The 22,110-nt window shown below is 40.9% G+C and overlaps 1 protein-coding gene and 1 long non-coding RNA gene across 2 annotated transcripts in view; both read left to right on the top strand.

Moving 5' to 3' along the window:
* Window positions 1-2,131: 2,131 nt before the first annotated feature.
* WWC2 (WW and C2 domain containing 2) overlaps window positions 2,132-22,110 on the top strand; it is a 111,895-nt gene continuing 91,916 nt past the window's right edge. Inside the window, exon 1 of the mRNA XM_083755417.1 lies at window positions 2,132-2,896. Within this exon, the coding sequence (XP_083611543.1) occupies window positions 2,766-2,896 (131 nt within the window). The 5' untranslated portion in view covers window positions 2,132-2,765. The remainder of the gene's footprint in view (window positions 2,897-22,110) is intronic.
* LOC310852576 overlaps window positions 3,622-22,110 on the top strand; it is a 33,423-nt gene continuing 14,934 nt past the window's right edge. The window contains exons 1-2 of the long non-coding RNA XR_014568282.1: window positions 3,622-3,718; window positions 20,733-21,158. This is a non-coding gene — a long non-coding RNA (uncharacterized lncRNA). The remainder of the gene's footprint in view (window positions 3,719-20,732; window positions 21,159-22,110) is intronic.

Genomic DNA, 22,110 nt, shown 5'->3' with positions numbered 1-22,110 from the left:
AAGAAAACATTAAAACATCCCACCTACTCTAAAATAACTTGCTTAGATAGTTAAAAGCCAAAGACCTCCCTCCGGCCTGGTTAATTGTTCGATTTGGATAAGGTTAAAAACATAGGGTGCTATCCAACATTAAGGTGCCCCTGACCATTAGGTCCAGTCGTGGACGACTCTGGGGTTGCATGCTCATCCTGCTCTATAGGCCGAGGGAGCCGCCATTTGTCCGTAGACAGCTTCTGGGTCAGGTGGCCAGCATGACTAAGCTGCTTCTGGCGAACCAGAGCAGCACATGGAAATGCCATTTACCTTCCCACTGGAGTGGTATCGATTTATCTACTTGCACTTGACGTGCTTTCGACCTGCTAGGTGGGCAGGAGGTGGGACCAAACAACGGGAGCTCACCCCGTCATGGGCATTCAAACTGCTGACCTTCCGATCAGCAAGCCCTAGGTTCAGTGGTTTAGACCACAGCGCCACCTGCGTCCACTCATACTCAAAGTAGACCCATTAAAATCAATGGATTTAGGACTAACATAGGCTATCACCCATACAAAGGGTTAAATAAACTAGCTTTCTTTTTCTGTATTAAGTAATAGGTTGATAGCTCCCAACTAGATTGTGATTCCAAGAATGACCAGATTATGTAAATTTGGGAAGCAAAGCACAGAGTGCTGCTGCAAGCAGCAACAGCAGCAGCAGCTAGTGAGTCTTCAGGTGGAGGTGTGGCCTGGCGAGACTTAGCAGATGCAACTTGTCATGTAATAGGCATGGTTCAAAGCTTTGGTAGACCCTTATCATCTGTGGGAGCCAGTAGGATTGTTGTGAGCAGTGCTTTTTTTCTTAAAAAATGTTTAGGCGTATTCTCATTTTCCTACTCATATTGAAATACTGGCCCTTCATGAGGCCAAACTTAGATTCACAAAATGTTTAGGGGTATGTGTACCCCTATGTACCCCCATAAAAAACACTGGTTGTGAGACCTGTGGCCTGGACAGATCATGGAGAAATATTGATTATAAGGCACCTTCAGATGAGGGTTATGCAAAAATTGCCGTGGCTTAAAAAGTGATTTATAAAGAAGTTAAACCAAAGCAGGACCCCTAAAACAGTCTTAGTAAACTCTGCTGTGTACTGTATGTTGCTATTTGTGAAATCTGTCCATTAAAATTCCCCCAAATAATGACCTTCAATGGTCCCATGCCTGTAAAAAAACAGATACAGTATCCCAAAATAAGGTAGGAGCCTAGGAGGTTTCTACAGACTTCTAGGACTCACCACATACGAATAAGTATACAGTATTAGTTTGTAAATGAAAAGAAATAAACATAATATAAAATTTTAAAATTAGAAAGACTGACCAGGAACTATGGAATGTTGGGCCATTGAATGTTCCCTTTCAGCTAATCCTGCAATAGTTGGGAAATTTCTCTTTTGAAATTAAATGTGACTGTTGGACTTTCTGGGCAATTTCCACTCATATATGCAGTGAATACGATAGTTAAAGCTACTTTTTCAGTTTCACAATGCTTATGCGCTGGACATCATTATGTTTAAATATTTCTCTCTCTCTTCCACTAAATTCCAGCTGTTTGTCCACAGGACCATACTGACTTTGTCTTAACATTATAGGCATTCCCATTATAGGTATTGACACCTGTGCTGAGAAAAACTACCGTAATACCTAAAGCAGGTAGTTCCTGCTTTATTTTTTCACTGGATTGCATCTGCAAGGCACCCCCTGATTTAAAACAAGATAAATGTGAGGAAAAGGTTGTCTTTGTCATTTCAGGCTCAGGAACGCTCTGTGGCTATTCCAAGACTCCTAGTGGCATCTTGAGGGACAAAATGAAGCTTTCCGGAACATGAACACAATGTTCTTAATTGCTGAAGTGACTCCTGAGAGTACTTGCCCTACTTATAAAAAGTGTGATGTAGAAAGCAGCCTTTGCCGGGCCAGAAAACAATCCGGCTGCAGGTCACAACAGCGGACCCATTGAGGTCATACTTTGGGGAGCTGACTTGGTGGGACTGATGGACTTTCAAAGTTTGCATTGTAGCAGTGAACTTTTAACGCCCCCCCCCCATACAGTTCATAGAGGGTTTACTATTATAATAGAAAATCACTTTTGTGATCACCTTTGTCTCTTTGTCTTTCCTCGCCTCTTCCTTTCCCCATCACCCGCATTTTCTGACCCCCCCCCCCAGCACATTCACTTATGATGATGGCCTTTCTGCCTGCCTGTCTTTCATTCTCCCTTCCTTTTTTCCATTGGCACTGGCAGGGTTAACGCTCAGGAATGCCCCAGCGAGGAATGTGCATGCAGATGAGATGGATGCTAATCTCATGCTAATGAGCGGCTGCTTCTGCTACCGCCGCCGCCTCCGCCGCTCGGGGGGCTGAGCCGGGCTACCCCCCCCCCCCAACTCGACCCTCCGCTCCCGCCCCGGATCGGAACCCAGTCGCCGCCTCGGCTCAGCCTGGACCCCCCCCCCTGACCCGCTGAAGCTACGGAATGGGGGCAGGAAGCGGAGACTCCCGTTCAGACATGGTGGACTGAAACTCCGCCGAGTTTCCTGGCCGATTTGCAAAGGCTCTGCCTGCCTCCCTCCACCCGCCCAGGGTTCCCGGGGAGAAGTAAGAGGGGGTGGGGGGGAAGAGAGAGAGAAGTAGGGTCGTCCTCCTTTTTCCCGCTTCCCTCCTTCCTTCCTTTCTTGTTTTCTGGTCCCTATGGAGCAGCAGCAGCAGCTGCTACCCCCCGCCCTCGGCCATGCCTAGGAAAGTGGGGAATGGGCAGCTGCCCTTACCCGACGGCTGGGAGGAGGCAAGGGATTTCGATGGGAAAGTCTTCTACATCGACCACAACACCAAGCAGACCAGCTGGATCGACCCCAGAGACAGGTGGGTAGCACAAGAGGCGGGGGCTGAAGCATGCGGGGGGGGGGGAGCACTTGGCACCAGCCTCGCTTGTCCTAACTTTAGAGAGTTTCTTTCCGCCTCTCCTCTCCCTACCTCCTCCTCCTCCCGTGTAAGGGAGGGTCTCGTACAGTTATATAAGAATCTGCAAAGAGTAAAAATAAAAAAGGGGAGTGGGTTCCTCACCAGTATTATTTTGGGAGGAGAAGAGGCGTGTGTGTGTTTGTGTGTTTTTCTGGCATGTGTTGTCCTGCGAGGGGTGTGTGTGTTTGTGTGCAGTTGGAGACAAGAGAGTGAAAGTGACTCTGCAAGGCTGGGAAATAAAAAGGAGAGTTTGGGAAGAGGAAGGAAAGAACTCTGGGAATGTCTTCAGGCTCTCGTGACCCGCCACAGAATCCCCACCCATTCCTTCTCCCCAATTTTTTTTTTAAATGCAAATTCCTTCTACCTTAAACTTTATTGCCTTTAGAACTAAAGTCGATTCAGGCGCTCTCTTCTTTTTTAAAACAACAACTTTGCACAAGTTTTAAAGATTTCTTTTTTTAAAGAAATCAGCATTCCAATTAGAATAGATTTGTCAGTCTTTTAAAGAATTCCACCAAATTGTTTTTACACTCCCTTTTTTTCCTCTTCCAAGAAACAAAGTCAAGATCTTGGGACTGTGTGCAAAAAAAAAAAGTGATAAGAGTGTATTTGACTTCGTTCTCTTTAGTACAATCTTCCTGAGGAATAAGTGCTGCTGCTGGTGGGGAAGTGTAGGCAGTTTGCTCAGTCTGTTTTTGGAACTGCAGATTTGGCATGTAACAGGTTTGAACTTCCATTGCTTCTGAAATCCTGGATTATTATTATTTATATATATATATAAATAAGCCTTGTATGTTGTCTTGATATCAACCCTAAATGTGTATCCCTTGTTCCACCCCACCTCTCTCTAAAGTGAGTTATTGTGGAGAATCTGAGGGAAGTTTTCACAGGCCTCATGCCTGAACCACAAAACTAGGCCTCAACTGACTGCTTTTATCCCCCCTTCCAGATTATAGGATGCTCCCTGCCTTTCCTAGTCCTCAAACTTGAGGTTTTGAATGTAAATGAGGGGATAAAATTCATGATGAGAGATCCTATAACTAATTATTTACTTTATAAATATTAGTTTCTATTTAATCCGTTGCAAGAATAATACTAGTGCTCTAAGATGTCCTGTCTTTGGTTAAGGAACAGTTTCTCCAGCATATAATTTTGTAAAACATATCCAGTGGCCGTTTGTTCACATTTGGAACTAGTGTTGGACTTTATTAAGCCCAATGAAATCCAGTTATCTCCCAACTAATAAGGGGCATTATAAATTTATGGCACAAACGGTGCTGAATTATTCATGAAGGTCTTGGCTTATATTTCCTGGCTGAAATAAGAAAGAGTAGCTGCAGCGACTCCATGGTGCTTGCACACTGAAAAGTTTGACATGCCTCGTGCAAAATGTTGTAGCAGCTGCAACAATAAACATGTTACTAGAATGAAACTGTTTTCAAACTGCTGATCTAACATTCTTATTTGACGTTCTGTGTACTTCAAAAAAATCTCTGAAACAGAATGTAAATGTTGATAAAGTGGTGGGTTTTGCAGGTTGTGGTAATTGTACTGAGTTCTGCATATATTTGGCAACTTATAATGATAAAATTTTGAAAACGTCTTACCTGTTTTCTGTTGATTTTACATTTAAATGTTTGTTTATGAATAGATTACAGAAAAAAATGTAATGCTTGAAAGAAGGATATTGTGCTACTGTCTATCAAGAGTGCTGTAGACTCAAATATTGTTTTTGCTATGCATTGTTAACTAAATTTTGAGTTGTTGTGACACCTTGAACATTGATCAGATATCTGGTTTTTCTGTTCTGCTAACCAGACTTGCAGCTATAACTTTCCAATTACATTTCCCCCTGCTATATTAAGAAAATGAAGTGCAATTTGCCTCTTGTATCACATGAGATTTGAATTGACTACTGTCTTTCACTTTTCATTAATTTCCTAACTTCTGAAGTGAGAGAAGACTTGGGGCACTTTCAGCCCAGAGCTTGACTGTATTTTCTTTCACAAGAGCTAATGAAGTGAAGTTCTTGTTAAACCGTGAGGGAGACAGTGTTTGGGGTAACTCTATTAATGCTTGTCAATCTCATTACTCACTGTTACAGAACAAACAGAAAGAGGTATGTTGCACTTTGTACTTAAGATAATCCATAACTAATGTATGGGTCTCGGCTGTGAGACACAAATATGGGAACAAAGGGGAAAAGGCAGGTAATGTATACCCTGTTATTTGAGTTCAGTATACAGTGCATGATCCGCCTTGTAAAAGGTGAACATCTCATCTTGAATCTATCCAGAGTTATAGCCCAGCTACATACTGAAATATATGACTTACTCGCAAGAAAGTGTGCATAGTATTGCAGCATGACCCTATGCACATTTACTCAGAAGTAAGAACTACTATCTTCAGTGGGTCTTATTTTCAGGCAAATGTGTGTCAGATTGTAGCCTAGCCCCAATTATTTCAGTTGATTTTCTTTCCTAGTACAGTGGTACCTCAGGTTACATACGCTTCAGGTTACAGACTCCGCTAACGCAGAAATAGTACCTCAGGTTAAGAATTTTGCTTCAGGATGAGAACAGAAATCGTGCAGTGGCGGTGCAGCAGCAGCAGGAGGCCCCATTAGTTAAAGTGGTGCTTCAGGTTAAGAACAGTTTCAGATTAAGAATGGACCTCCGGAACGAATTAAGTACTTAACCCGAGGTACCACTGTAAATGTGTTTCAGAGTATAGTAAGGGTTGACCTTAAGAACTGTTGTGCTGGCACAGTGACTTGTAGAATCGGGTGTAAGGGTCTCAGAATGGCAGCTCAAGAGTGGGCCATATCTCAATGCATGCTCTCAGTGCAGAAGGCCTTAGATTTACTGTCTGACATCTCTACCTTTAAAAGGCATTGAGTAGCAGAGCAGAGAAAAACTTCTCTCTGACAGTCAGGCTTGGTCTTACCAGAGACATTTATAGTTAAAACCCCATGTTGGGGATGAATTGCAGAGTAGTCACAGGGCACAAGCATTGCATGTCAAAGTTCCCAGGTTCAGTTCTTGGCATCTGCAGGTAGGGCCCATTATGAAATGATAGAAATCTGCTGCCACCTAGTAGTGAGTCTGATGGACCCAATGGTCTGTCTTTGTACAAGCAAACTTCTATGTTCCAGGTTTGCCATGGGGAAGACTTCAGAAAGTTGAGTTGGGGTAGGTGCTTAACCATTTCTCTGCAAATACCCCAGAAATCTTTTCAAAACCTTTAGTTAAAACCCTAGATTCACTTGAAATAGAGCTCAGCTGAAAGAAAATGTGTGGGATGCCTTCCGCATAAGTAATCCCTCCCCTACATTCTTCCATCCTTGAGAAAATCTGGGGTTGGGACCATAAACTGGCTGAGATAAAGTCTCAATAGTAGACCAATACTAAGTAGTCAATACTAATAGTCAATAGTAGACCATACTAAGCTAGATGGACCAGTGATCTGATTCTTATATAAAGTAGTACAGCATCATATCTAATATATTGTATCTTCCTAATGTTAGGACAGTATTTGGTGTCCAGCACCTGTTCAGTAGCTACCAGGTGCAAAAGCCAATGCCCTTTGTACTTTTATAACATTGCTCTTTGTTGTAATTTTTAAGGGCACAGGGTTTTAAGGTATATTCAATGCAATCCTACACATGTTTACTTGGAATTACTTGGAAGTAATCCCTGTTGTGTCCAATGGATTTCAGCCTTAGTTTTAAATGGAAAGCAAGAGGAATGCCATGGCCTGGCAGAGGATGCTGTTTTAGCCACTGATAGCTGGTGGCCATTGAGACTGGTAGGATGGAGGGCAGAAAGTTGCTGGAGACAGTCAATGACAGACCGAGCCGACTAATTATAGTTTCGTCACCATCCTCCTCCATGCTGGGCCCTACAAGGACAGCACAGTGCTGCCACCCCCTGGACTGGTTACAAGTAAGAAGGCAAGCTGGTGGGGACTGGCTGAGGGCAGATGTGTTGGGGCAATGCCCCATTTGCCCAATAGACCAGTCTCTATTGGTTTTAACTCTTCCATCAGCAGCAGCATCCTCTGCCTGTGTCACTGCAGGGAAAGCAATCTGTTATGGTTGAGCTGTCTGGAGTATGCAGTCCCCCAGTGGCTGACCTTGGCGTCTCAAATTTCAGTGGCGGCCTGTGCAACACCAAAATCCAGTGCCCCCTCACCTCTCGCCTTCTGTTGGATGTTATTGTTGTGGTGCTACCACACTCGTTGCGCTCCCCTAGATCTGCCTTTGGAGCCCCCCCCCAATTGAACCTACTTATATTTCACATAAATTGCTATAAATAACAATAAATACACAATTGGATGATGGGGGAAAGGTAATCTGATCACTTCTGTGGTAAAGATTCAATGCTCATCTCTTTCCACCCTTTATCGCCTTCCTTTCCTTTCCTTCCCTAGACCTAGAATACAATTTTTAGAGTGTATTTGAGACCTCACAAGCAGTGTTTGGCTTGAATCCTACAGTTATTCCAGCTGAGTTGGAGATCTGGCATGATGGCATACTGTCACACTTCCCCAAAGTAGAGAAGTGGTTTGCTGGAAGTAAATGTTATGTAAGCATACAAGGTCAACAATAGGTGGTTCGTGTGCTACCACTGGGATGCATATCCAGGATTAACTGTTTACTACACGCCTGCCAATTACATATTTGAAATAGATTAACTGTCTAGCTCGGCTGCCAGAACATTGTTTTGAAGTTTGACAAAAAGAAAGTGGGTAGTTTTGAAGGAGTGATTTAAATAGCTTTTTAAAAAAGCAAATATGGTTAGTGACAGTCAAAATGTCAGTTACTGACAAAGGTTGCAGAGGTGAGAGTAGATAGACAGGTTTCAAATGCCAATATCAAGGGGATGTTTGCGTAGCCATAAGATTTGAATCACTGAGGACAGGGTGACTTTGCAATATATTTATTTCTCCCCACTGATCATAATAGAGTCTCTGTATTTGTTATGGAATTGTGTAACAATTCCACTGTGCACAGCTACAAACACCTAAGAATGAAGAATACAGTACAGTATAATATATCCATTGGCAAGTGTCTGTATGGAAAGAGTTATTAACATCCCTCTGCATGGCATAATATTAAACAGCATTGTATCACCTTCTCTGAGTATTCAGGTTCTATCCGGTAGCTGCTAACACTCCTACCTGTATATTTTAGTGCTAGAAACACCCCCGATATTCTTTTTCCTCTCTGTATGGTAATGTGAGGGCACTTACTATAACCCACAATGAATAGAGCTACTTGTTTTACTCCTTCAGAAGACTTTTTTTAATGGAATGAAAGTACACAGTTATAATTGCAGGGTTAAGTGCTAATGCTCTATGATAGCAGTAGGTAATGTTATTATTAAAATAATAATAGCTGCTCTGCAATGAGCTTTCCTCTTGGGTGTAGTAATGGGTGACACCTTTTATAGTCATAATGGGACAAGATTCAACCAATGTTAAGGACTTTGAAGCCCATTTATTTCAATCGGAAAGTTAAGTACCGTATTTTTTGCACCATAACACTCACTTTTTTCCTCCTAGAAAGTAAGGGGAAATGTCTGTGCGTGTTATGGAGCGAATGCCTACGGGTGGCGGGGGGGATCTGCTGCAGTTGTGAGCAGAGGATCCATGGTTCCCCTTCCTTCCCTCCTCCGTGGCTCGCTTTGAAACAGCCAAGCGGGAGAAGAGCCGCTGAGTGGGGAGGAGAGAGGGACAGAGAGCCTGCTTGCTTTAAAGGAGCAAAGCAGGAGAGGAGAGGAGCCGCTTACACGAGTGTAAGCGGCTCCTGTCCGGTTGGCTCCTTTAAAGCAAGCAGGCTCTCTGTCCCTCTCTCCTCCCCACTCAGCTCGCTAAATAGCATTATTAGCAGCATCCTTCTCCACACACCCCATGCGTGCTCCTTGTCCCTTGAGTGCTTTTCCTTCCCTCCCCACTTAAAACGTGGTTACAAAGCATGGATCCACATGGATCATCAGGATTTTTGCATTGGGCTACTCCAAACTCACTGTCAGATCACATGTCTGTGGCCACAGCATGAACCACAAAAATCATACATCCACTGTTTCGTTTAGAATTTTTTTTTCTTGTTTTCCTCCTCTAAAACTACGTGTGTGTTATGGTCGGGTGCGTGTTATAGAGCGAAAAATACGGGTACATGCTTAAATATCTCCCATTGAAATCAGTTAAATTTCAAAGTGCTTAATGTTGGACAGGTTGTTTTTCCCCACTCTTGTAAATGAAATTGTCTTCTGATGCAAATTGTTTCGCTTTGCATAATTGGAATTGTGGTGGTATACGTCCCCCTTGGTTTAGCCCCTTCATTGAAACAGTTGCCTGACCAATGACCCAATGTGCTGAACAGAGAGGAAGAAAAAAAAGTTGAAGGAGAGTTGAGACAGTGTTGGAGAAGACCTGAGAAAAAGACTCCATTGGAGAAAAAAGTTGAAGAAGGCAGGGCAGTGGCAGCTTCGAACGCAGGACAATTAATTGATCAGAATGTGCTGCAGACATGACTGAATGAAATGAAAGGCATTTGTTGTTGTTGAATGCAAGATCTTTATCTTTGACTGCCAGAAAAAAGTCACTTGGAGAAGGCTTCGATGGTGTCACTATGCTATTTGAGTTGAGATAAATTTTGGTAAATTGTTGGCATTTGCTTCGAAGCACCCACAAATCCATTTATCAGCAAATGCCACCACCTTTCTGATCCCATCCACGCATCCTTGCCCTGGAGGTCCTTGCCTTTATTTCCATTGCAGTTTTTGAGCATATAATAAATAGCAGGAGTCTTTCTGAGCAGCGGGAAAGACTCTTGTCATTTCTTACCCCACACAAATGAGATATTGCTCTGGATCTCTGTCAAGCCCCCTTGCACACCCGAAGACACAGGAGAAGGGATTAGGAGTGACCACAAATAATGGCAGTCTAGGAAGTAAAGCCGGTGTTCGAAGACGATATTGTTTGGTTAATTGCAGCACCATGGAATACCTTTAAGTTGTTTTACATAAGTATAGATATTAGAATAGTGCTAGTAAAGCAGAATGTTTGGGACACCTCACTTGAGGTGTCATATTTGTGTTCTCAGGGTAGATATAATGCATTATATTTTGCATGTTCCTTTGAAAATGGATGTGATGCATCAAGCTAGTAATTGAACTCAAAATGTAGAATTGTGCCCTGAACATATGCATTAAATTTCACTCTGATACTTGAGTGCTCATCAGAGTGTTACTGCATTACAAGCAGACATATGGAATACTGAATGGACTTGCTGAACCGAAGGTCTTGTTTCTCTCAGCTAATTTGTTTCATTTGTTGTGTTTATAAATTAATAATTTGAATAATAATTTCAATAGCTTAATGTTAATTTTTGATATAGTGGTACTCTTGCCTTTCTGCACATCCTTAACAAATCAGTATATGTGTGCATTACTATACGGTCGTATTGATCACTGTCAGTCTTTAAGGCTATATTGATCTGTTTGGGGAGAAGTGGAAATGCTCTTATCCTCTTCCTGTTGTGCTCAATATACACATTTATTTGTTGTTGCTGCTGAATTTCCACTACTGACAAAAAGATTGCTCAGAGTTTTCATACCACCTCTGGAGGTGCATGCCAAACTATCAAAGATCTTTGTACTATTCCCTTAAGTTCAGCTAGAGGCATGTATACTTTGTTGTGTGATGGTCACTGACACATATTGGGTACTGCACTCATATGACACTATTATCACTTCCCAGGGTTGAAACTCTGTCTGACCATGTCTCTCTCATTTTTATTTTGTGGGACTTAGTTGTTACCCACTTTACCACATGCATTTTTATATAGGCTTTTAGTAGGAGAAAAATATTATATTCTTTTCCCTCCAGCAATGCAGGAGATTTCCCTTTTTTAAATATCCCAAGTTGAGTTCTTAAGATTTCTCCTAAAGGAATCTTTATGGGAACAAACAGCCACAGTGGGTTCATTCAAGTGCGTTACCTAAAAGATCTGCATCTTTGGAGGGGTCCATTGGAAGTTTCCCTTTAGACTCAATCCGCTCCAAGGAGTCCTGGGCAGAAGATTTTGGCTCAAAGTAATTGTCAAAGGAGCCAGGCCTTTAAAATTGCTTACAACAATTATGAGATTGAAATTAAAATGCTTTGTATGTACCTGCAATTAAAGTGTTTGTATGTACCTGCAGTCCATATACATTTGCTGGGTTATAAATTCTTTAAAGCTAAATGGGACTTTAATTTTGAATAAACAACATAAGATTGGACTACATAGCTGCATTAGGTGTGTTCTTTTTTAACCTGTGGGTAGATTATTGAGAGCTAGAAGCTTTAATACATTAAAGTTCTCCGGCTTCTGAGTCTGTACAAAACCTCATGGAGACAACTGGGTAGAGTGTTTTTAGTCACACTGAATTGTCAGCTTGACCCCTGTTCCGTGAAAATATCCCCCCCCCCCAGCAGGGGACCGTTAACATGCAATAAATGGTGTGGGTGAATAACTTCTAACAATACATAATGCTATGTGTCTTGACTGGCGTTGAATAAAGAGTGGAATAGTTTTATAACTAGTTGTAACCATAGAACATAGTCTTGAAGAGGGAGTGTGCTGTATTTTTCACTTGAGATACGTATGGTATGAAACTTCCTTGTTGAAAGCAAACATGCCATTTAGTACAGTGATTTACGGTCATCCGTCTTTATTAAAGGGAAAATCCATAATTCTGTTGTAGAGTGTGCATTATTCATTAGGGTTTGATTAGCTCACATTAAAGAGATTTTACCCTCTTGCATGATTAAAAACCTCCAGTATCCATACAGTGTAATTCAACTACCTTTGATAAAAAGCTAATGTGTTCTTCTGATACCTCTAGCCCTTAATGCTGTAAAAATGAGCGAAAAAGTGTGCTGGCCAGCACCTAGTTAAAATCTCAGAAGGTGCAAGGTGGGACTGGGTTGGAATTTCTACTGCTCAGGGAGAGTGGGGTTGCAGTAATCCCTACAGTTCTTTAGCCTTCTCAATAATGAGCAAGGTAACTTAAGCAAAATAAGAAAATAAACACAAATTTGCATAATTTAGGCAAAGAATAAAATTCTGCTTTCAGTGGCTCAACATTATGTGTTTATGTTAGAACCTCCAGAGTATGGTGTACAAATAACTCTGATTTTGTCTAGTTATGAAGATATGCCTTTCAGAAATATCTTCACTTGAGAAAATCCCCCCCAGCTTTCTTTCAAAAGGTTATAGCCCTTTTGTTCACACTTGATTTCTGTCCATGAACATTTGATGTGCTTGCCCTAAACTGCCCCTTTTTAAGGATGTGTGTGCTGTTGTGCTTTTTGTCATTATACAGTACTTCATTCTACCTTTAGATTTGATTACATGATCACTTGTGCTGGGATAAGAATTCCCAAATTGTGTGTGTGCCTTAATTCATTTCAATGATCAAGCAGTTAATGAGAGGCTGAAGAGAGTTTACTTGAGTAAAAGAGACCTGAGATAAATATGGGCTCTTTCATGGTCTCAATTAACTTTCGGGTAACCTGATGATAACAGGATTTTTGCCTCTGATATGTGCTATTGGGAAAATTTGACGATTCACAGATAGCATGCAGTTACTTGAGAAGATTCGATACAATGAGCAAATATACATGTTCAAAACATTGTTGCATTTCCTGCCAACATAAATAAACTTGAAGTGAACCTACGCATTTAAGAACTGTGAATTAACTTCTGGTATTCCTAATCATGTAACTGGTTCATGGTTGATAATATACTTAAATGGCTAGTTTCAATCTCTCTAGTGCAATTACTGTACCTTTTACTGGTAGTATATTGAGAAGAACTGGGCAGCTACATTACTGAGATAATTATTGGTTTGCTTTGTAGAGTAGACCGAAACACCATGTAAAACCTATTTTTCCTTATGCTTAGAGATTGCTGCTGTGTACAAAATAAACAGTTAATACAGTCATGGTTGTTAGATGAACAAAGGAATGCTACGGAGATTAATAATCATCTGGCATGTTTTGTAAAATATTCCTAAAATGATGATTAGAGACTTTATGGGGCACAAAAAAAGAGAAGAGAAGCCTTTCCAGTTAGTGTTCTGTGCTATACTGTGCTTACCATTGATGCAATACTTCTGGATCACATAGTAAACAGAAGCCTTTTAAAAATTTATTATTATCATAGTAATTGGGGCTGTTTTTTCTTGGGATGTGTACTATTATATTTATTGTTTGATATCTTCAAGGAGCTCAGGGTGGTGAACATTGTTTTCCTCTTCCTGTTTTATCCTCACAATAGCCCTTTGAGGTAGTTTAAGCTGGCTAAGGTGGCCTGGCTAAGTCATCACCTAACAAACCATGAATTAATAGCAAATTGTGCCACAGGCAGTCAATAAATCATGTGTTTTTTTCTTCAAAGTTTGATTTATTTCCAAGCTTTTCTTATCTTGTGCTCTTATAACCTGGTGAGTATTTGGGGTGAGAGTAACCAAACAAACCATGCTTAAGGAAGGGAGCTGTGGTCACATGTAACACCATAGTTAAAACAAATCAAGGTTTGTAAGTCAACAACAAACCATGACTTCACGTTAGGAGTCATTGGTAAACAAACCATAGTTAAACCATTAACCAGGGTCACCTAGTGAGTTTCTTTGCTGAGTAGGGATTTTAATCTGGGTTTTGTCATACAGAATCTGATGGCAGCCATTAGATAATTGCAGAATGTGTGTGGGCCACTAAGATACTGACTTGATTTTTCTGGCAGTATAGATTCAAAGAGCCCTAAGAAAGCCAGACTATCCTCCACTAGGGCCAGGGCTTTTTCAGTGATGGCTTTGACCTGGTGGAATGCTCTGTCCCATGAGACTAGGGCCCTGCAGGACTTGTTCCTCTTCCACAGGGCCTGTAAGACTATTCCACTTGGTCTTCAATTTGAATTAGCCTGATCCCCTATTCCCTTTTCCTATTTCCTCTTCTATGAAGAAACCCTTTCCGGGACCCCACATTTAAATTCTTCCCTGGTCTCCTTGCTGGCCCTAGTAGGACCAACTTGGCCAGTTGCCCTGGTGATCATTTGATGTCTACTGACTGGGGTCCCCCCCCAAAAAAAGACCCCTAAATTTTTGAATGTTATTGATATTGATGCTGCATTTTATGTTGTGTTTTATGCTGTTTTTAAGTCACATTTTAATCAATGTTTTATATTTGCTGTTAGCTGCCCTGAGCCTGGTTTTTAAACCGGGAAGAGTGGGGTATAAATAAAAAAATATTATTATTATTATAAAGGTAGTTGTTGTTCCTTTTTTTAGGAGAGCATCCCTTATTTGCAGAAGTCACAGGATTCTAGAGCATATAGCATGATCCTTAATTTTCCAGCAGCTTAATACTGCTCCTTGATCATACATTATAGTCTATTTTTAAAGCATTCACATTTATTCAAGCCCTTGTGTTATCTGTGGTCTTCTTTCAAATCAACAACTTCATTCTTGAAGGCAGAAAAATGAAAGTGTTTCACTGTAAATCTAACATTGAATTAATCTCTTGTTAGCCCAGACTAAAAGCTGCACACCTAGTTTAATATTGTAAATTTATACAAAGCCTCCCCTAGGAATATAGGAAGTTGCTTGTTCTGTGTCTACTGGGATAATTTGTAGATCTCTATAACATTCTTCCAATATAGTTTTTATTTCATTTATCTATTTACCGTATTTATAATCTGCCCTTTGCAAGAAGCTCTCAGGGTAGAAGTACACAGCAAAAATAAAACATTGTTTAATAAAACCAAAACATTATTAAATTCCAGAATTCAATAAAGTAGATCATGGTAGCAAGCTATTAAAGCAACAATAAATGAACATACCTGAGTGGATTGAAACCTTATCCCACACCAAAGGCCTGTATAAAGAGCTTCCTCTTCAGCTGCTAACAGAAATTAAATAATGTCACTGCTAGACCCACCTCAGAAGGAAGGTGATTCCAGAGTTGGGGAGCCAACACAGAAAAGGCTGTCTTGTGTACTGCTGCCTTCCCACTAGGACTTCCCCTGGCAACAGAATCACCAGCAGGGCCTCCCCCGCAGATCTTAATTCACAGGCAGCTTGATTGGAAGAAGGTGCACCTTCAGATATTTGGACCCTGCATTGTTGCAGGCTTCCTCAACCTCGGCCCTCCAGATGTTTTTGGCCTACAACTCCCATGACCCCTAGCTAGCAGGACCAGTGGTCAGGGATGATGGGAACTGTAGTCTCAAAACATCTGGAGGGTTGAGGTTGAGGAAGCCTGACTTAGGGCTTTGCATTGGGACCTTGAATTGGCCTTAGAATTGGATTGTTGCTTTAGCACTGGTGTTCTACAAGTCTGGCCAGTCAACATTCTGACCAACTTGTTGTGCTATATTTTTGGATTCATCGTGTGGCTCATGAGTAGTGACAGAGGCAGAGGCATCTTGGTGAGGCGGTTGTGAGATCGCGGAGCCCTGAGGTGGCGGTCTTAGAGATTCCTTGCCCCTGCCTTGCCCCATCCCCATTCCAATGAGCACAGCCAGGAGGATGCCATTGCCTCTGTTTCAAAGGTTTTCTAGGTTCAGGGAAGTTACTCTCAGGCCAATCAGCACCATTAATTTCAGCCTTTGATGGGAAAGTGCCAGCTAAATTAGTTAAATGCTGGGCTGCAAGTCCAGTTGAGTACAAAGGTTTTCTTTCCTTTTTGGCCCATAGAGTTCTAACTAGTTTTACCTGTCTTGACTAGTGCATTTCTTCTGATCTTTGGACTGCAGATCTGTGCATTGCAAATTTGCTAACTTTAGTAGTCTGTCTTGGTTCCCCCACCCCCTGAAAGAATAGAAATGTTTCTTTAATGTGATTATTCAAAAGATCACTGATCTAAAGGGGATTTTCTTTCTCTGACAGAGGCTTTTAATATATTTTCTCATGAGTCTTGTAACACTTTCTATAGGAAAAAGATTGATTCAAGTTTTTTGAAACTCAATACTTCTAAAAACATGTATAAAAGACTTCAGTAGTTATGATATGAAGAAATAGTTCTGTGACATTCATTTGTATCTCCTGAGTTTGTATGATAAATTACGAGTTCAGCATAAATTGACTTCCACAGACAGAATATTGCATGCTTCATTTGTATGGAACCCTTCTTGAAAATAGAATGCCTTTCAGCTGTCATCGTCAAGTGGAGGTTTAATATACAGTACCCTTTTGCCATTAAGAAAGATGGAGGTTTAGGCTGCAATCCCATACACACTTATCTCAGGATAAACACAATTGAATTCAGTGGTGCTTGCTTCTGAGTAAACATACCTGGGATTGTATTGCAAATGTTAAACCTAAATTAGTAGACTGCCCTAACATTTCAAGATACAATGCTACTACTATTTTAAAATTACAATGTGGAATAGAATTTTACCTTGTGCTCTTCCATATATAGATATAATTGTTTATATAGTATACAGTGGTACCTCAGTTTAAGAACAGCCCTGTTTACAAATGATTCGGTTTATGAACTCGGTGAAACCAGAAGTAGTTTGCAAACTTTACCTTGGTCTAAGAACGGAAGCCGAACGGTGGAAGGGCACCGGTGGCGGGAAGTCTCATTAGGGAAAGCGCGCCTCGGTTTAAGAATGGACTTCTGGAATTGATTAAGTTCGTAAACTGAGGTGTCACTGTATTAAGATAATATTTGCTGTGCAAAGGCAGACTTTATTAATACCCAAGGAGCAGTAGTGATCGTTGGAATATTAGTCATGTAATGATTTCTGTGAGTGATTGATTTTTTTAAAAAATAGGTTTTTTTGCTGCATTACGGGAATGAGACATTGACAAGAGGGAGCCATTCTACCATTCTGTATTTTGGGCAGCTTTGCCCAAACCTTTCCCAGCTTTGAATCTCTGAGCAGAGACTATGGAAGTTGTAGTCCAACAATGTTTGGGGGAGGCTGTTCCAGAGTTGATGGGTGAACTTCCAGGTAAGAACAACATCAGGACATCTCTTGTTAGTCTTCCTTTCCTTTCCGTGTTCTCCTTCTCATCACCAGCAATGCACAATCTTTTATTTATTAGCCCATAAAATGTTGTTTTACTAATCCAACAAATATCGGTTTATGGCTGAGATTTTAATTTTGGAGCAAAGTTTTAAGCTGAACGTGTCTAATTACAAAAGAGGGCAGACACACTTAGACTATAGCATATATCAAATTATCTACCCAGACAACGTAAATGAAGCAAGTTAGGTTCCTTAAAGGAAACACAGATATTAAGTTTTCTTGTATTTTTAAATTGGAAATGAAGATACCTGTATATGTAAACGTGGAGTTAAAAAGGGCAGGGTCCAGAACAACCAACCAACTACTACCATGTACTCAAGAGGGCTTTGGGTTTGTCTTCAACGGGTCCAATGCCACACAGCAAAATACTGCTTTTGAAACTCGAGGGTCTGACTGCTTTTTAAATAAACCAAGTCAACTATTATTCCTAAAGTAGTTCTTTGGATCATGGTCACTTAACTACAGCTAAATCAAAGGCCTTCTAAACTCAGACCAGCAGTTACCCAGCCTCCAGGGACTACATTCTTCTCCTTGTTTTCTCTGCCTTCTGGTGTGTATTTTTTGTTTTTCCTTATTTGTCCTTCAAAACTAGATGTGAGTCTAATGTAAGATGGGGAATTTAGGCATTTGAAAGTAAACAGGCTTCTACCTTCCAGATGCATGAAGTCCAGCGTGATCTCTGGCCACGCAAACTATGCTAAGAGGCCCTCTTATTTGACCCAGAGCTTGCCTTGTGACTCTGGTGACACAAGATGAAGCAATGCATCATCTAAAGTAAGGCATCTCAGATAACTGTGCTTAAATGCTAAACAGTTTGAGCATGAAGAGATTGGAATAAAAATTGGTACATGTGTTCAGGGTAACATTTCAAGTGCAAATATCAGTTTTACATGTGCACAGATTTTAAAGTCGGGGAGTAAAACGCAAAAGACAGTGCAGTGTGATTGCTCCCTTAAAAGATGAAGATATAGGAATAAAGCTAAATGTGGTTACTTTAGGTACCATTCGGTGTTTCAGGTTCAAAGCAGCACCTCAGCTCCTGCACCTATTTTCAAGGGGTCATGAAAATAGTGGTATCTGATTTGATGGTTGATAAACCATAATTAAACAAGTTTTTGGTATAGCTTTCACTTTGAACTTCAAAGCCTGCTAAGCCCCACCCTTATTTTAAAAATAGGGTGGGCATGGGAAATGAAAATGTAAAACGTATTGTAATGCAGTGTTTGCCTTGGAGATCAGAGAAGTTGGTGTCCATATTCAGGACACTATTTTAAATGTCAGCTTTATACCTAATAGAGCTCATCTTCCACAACTGTTTTCAAGAGAGCTCGGAGTGAATGAGACTTCCTGAGCACTGTGCTTTTTCTAGGCAAATAGGTGAACTCAAGTGGTTTCAGTTCTGCAGGCTTTTCTTGTGTAGAGGTTTTGACTCTCCGTAGATATTGCCCCATAGCTGTGTAAAATGCATTGAAAAACTAAATTATAGAATGGAATTTAATGGATATTGACTGGACAATCAGGGTGACATGAGGGTCTCCTAAAATGGGTTGTCTGATGTGAGAGAAGCAAATACATCTAAAGCTGTTCAGAATCTTGTTCTGGTGGCAGTTGGAAGAAGAATTGCTAGTTGCTGGCAGCAAGGGAAGGTCCTACCCCCTGCCATCTCTGCCATTTCAATGCTTAATCTGCACTGGCAGGCAGACTTTACCAAGATCACCCTCCTGCAGAGCATTTATGAGAAAAATGCCAGCATTTTGAACTTTTATTGGACTCAATTAATTTGCCTGTCAAAATGCCAGCTCTGGGAAAGGACTGCTTTACAGTTGTGGGGAGGGGTTATTTCCCCTTCTGTTTTGCTCCCCTGTCTGAGATAGTCATCTGCTTGATCCTTGATAACTGCTTCTGGGACCAATAAAACAAAAGGTGAGCGCCTGTGCTGAATATGCTCCCCTAGTCAAGTTAAAGCCCTGCCTCTTTGCAGGGTAAAACAGAGCATCCCTTAGGTATACCCAAAAAGTTTCTTTGAACTTTTCTTTCTGCAGGAAGGCAAGGTGGCAAGAAAGGGAGGAAAGTAAATAAGATCTGTAGTGTGGTAAGTCCATTGTGGTAAAGGGCACAACAAACATCCTAGAATCACAGATAATTGATTAAAAGAAGAAGATGTATTGGAATGTAGGCCTGTAACACAGACTTCTCTCTTCTGGACAGAGCTCTTAAGACAGGTTGTATGAGTTGCTCTTAAAGCAATGATAACCTGGTTTGGACATCGTTTAGCGTTACGCATCACAAACGTTCTCTTCTCTCCTTGCATTGCTGTGATGAGGATATTGGAAGCAGATGACAAATTGTGGTTAGTTTAAAATGGAAGCAGATGCTTTCAGTCACTTTGGTTTTGGCCCAACTGGAGTAGAAGAGAGGACATTCAAAAAGTTCATGCACGCGAGTCTATGGTTTAATGTAATGTCTAAGGCTTCCCAGTGCTTCACATTGCTTTAGAACTATAAAACTCATTTTAACATCGCCAGCACACACAATAAATTGTATAATATTTGGCATTGTTCTACTAACTTGCAGACTCCCTTTATTTAAAGGGTTAAGCAGTCTCAAAGGTATCTTTTGGCATGTTATGAGTTCACTCACAGGCACAGGTTGTATTGCTTCCTGATTAGTGCTTTGTCTCTCATTCCTCTGGGTCCATTTTATTATATCTAGTACTGCTAATCTTGTAGTATGCAGGGAATCCTTTGTTATCAGTGGCTTGGATGCACCGATGGGTCAAAGACTGAAGAACTTCAAGTCTAAATTATATGTGCATCAGAAGGTGGTGAAGAAAGGTTTTTGGACGCAACTGCATCTCTACAATTAATCCCCTATAGTAGTGCATGTCACCTTGGTTCTTTAGTAGTGCGTACTGCTATTGTTTTCTTTGAAATCAAAGAGCAAAAGTATTTTTTGTTGTTACCTTGGCAAATTGGAGGCATGTGTCTCACCTAGCAAGTAACTCAGGCTAGGGGAAAAAGAGATGGGGAGAAGTAGTTTCAGAGGCAAATGTGATGGTGGAGAGAGGGATCAGACTCACATCTACCCATGCTGTGACTAATATCCCCCAGCTTCACATAATGTACCTGAACTTTGCACAGTTCAAATTGAGTTGCACTGCTTATAATGTCTTGTTCACTCCTCTACTTTAAAATTCGTAAGGATGAAAATATCCTTCCATTTGACTGTCGCTTTCCCTTTTAAAAGAGCTTTTAAAAAGCTGTTAAAATGCGCATTGATCTAAATTATGGTTCTTTGCTGTTTGATCATGGCGATCAAATTGAGACCTAGCTTTTCAAGACATTTCCTTTCACATTTAATTTTCTTTACTTTTTGTTGTATCAAAACTTCCAGCCTTTTCTGAGAAGTTTTTGATAATGACAGAAAGATTTTTACCTACTGGCAAACCTAAACAAAAAATCCTTTCGGAAAACAAATCTTGTCAGGATCAGGGGACTCAGCTAGACTGGTAAAGAAAAAGGGATTTATGTGTGTTGTATGTGCGATATAACATTGTGCTACCAGATGGAGATGTGGACTCCTGTTTTTCTCTACCTGTTTTCCCTGTTTAAATTTACAATGCTTTAAACTGAAACGCTTCTTTGATGTGTCTAGATTCAGCCAAGAAGTGCTCTGATGATAGAACACAAAATATGGACACAGAAGGTCCAAGCAGCTGAAGAGAAAAGAATCCAGTCTCATTCTCCATTTCTCCATCAGTAATAGAAGTTGGATCAATATCATCCTGTTGTGAATCTAACAGCTTAATAAAACACATGGCTGGACTCGTGGCTCTTCTCAGGCCTCAGAACAGGGATGAGAGCATATCCAGAGTATAAACATTGACAATGACATGGAGGTGGCCTTTGATTTTATTGCAAAAAAGCATATCTGCGCCCTGCCCTGCAATGCAGATTCTATCCTGACAGGAGCAAAAATGGAATCCATGTGACCCACTTAACTGCTGAGCTGAGGAAGTGACATTTAATTCACTTTAGAGTTATTGCTCCAAGCAAATACTAATAACTGGGCCATACTTTGGTTAGTCACCAGTTGTTACAATGCTAGCTTTGTTTTATTTGTTGAAGTTTTTGGCGGGTTTTCGAGGGTGTGAAGGAAGGAAATGGCCACAGAACATTTAGATGTTTCCTGTTACATAAATGTTACATGCTTCTTAATCTTTAAGCCTTATTATGAGTGAGGAATGAATTAATATTGAAGCTCAAATGCCCAGGCTGCTCTATAATTAACCATCAGAAACAAAAATCATGTGGTGCTGCATAAAAATAAGGGTATTCAGTTATTTTTTCTTCTTCAGGTAGTTTAAACATTCTGTTTTTCAACGATTCATTTTGTCTTCTTTCCACTTCAAGGCTTTGTGTGATTATACAAATGTAGCTGGACCCACAAACCACCTATGTACAAAAGGGAGGTATCAGTAGACTTCGTGTATTCTTAAAGTTTGAGGGGGAACCACAAAAACCTCAGTAAGAACTCAGTGGCCATGGAATGCTGACTGACTGGGCTGGGGCAATAAGTGGCTGGAAAAGGAGGATGAAGGAAAAGACTCCGGTATAAAAGGGTAGAAAGAACCATCTCATCACCCAGATATGCATTTTTTTGGTTCACACTGAGAAGCTATTTTTAAAATGTCCCCAGTTGCAGAAGTGAGAGGAATGTGAACACACGTGTCAGTCACACCTCTGTAAACAAACTAACAAAAACAAAGGGAGGGATTGCTCCCTCAACAGCCCAATGTGGTGCAATGTTAGTAAGGGGGCAAAGGAAAATGTGTGCATGTGTGGTGTAGGGAATAAAGTGTCTGGAACGCTGCAATGAAGCACTTGTTGCAGTGCCTTGTTCTTTCATATTACCGTGCTTGATCTCCCTAGAGTATAGGATGTTGCAGAATTTCTCTGTAGGTTGGCCATCTTAGATCAGAAAGCTGGTGAATGCTGTCAGTTGCTAATACTTTTTGACATTTGGGGAAGCT

This window comes from Podarcis gaigeae (assembly GCF_964106915.1).
Source record: "Podarcis gaigeae genome assembly, chromosome: 9".
Lineage (NCBI taxonomy): Eukaryota > Metazoa > Chordata > Lepidosauria > Squamata > Lacertidae > Podarcis > Podarcis gaigeae.
This window is presented reverse-complemented; position numbering and strand designations above follow the sequence as displayed.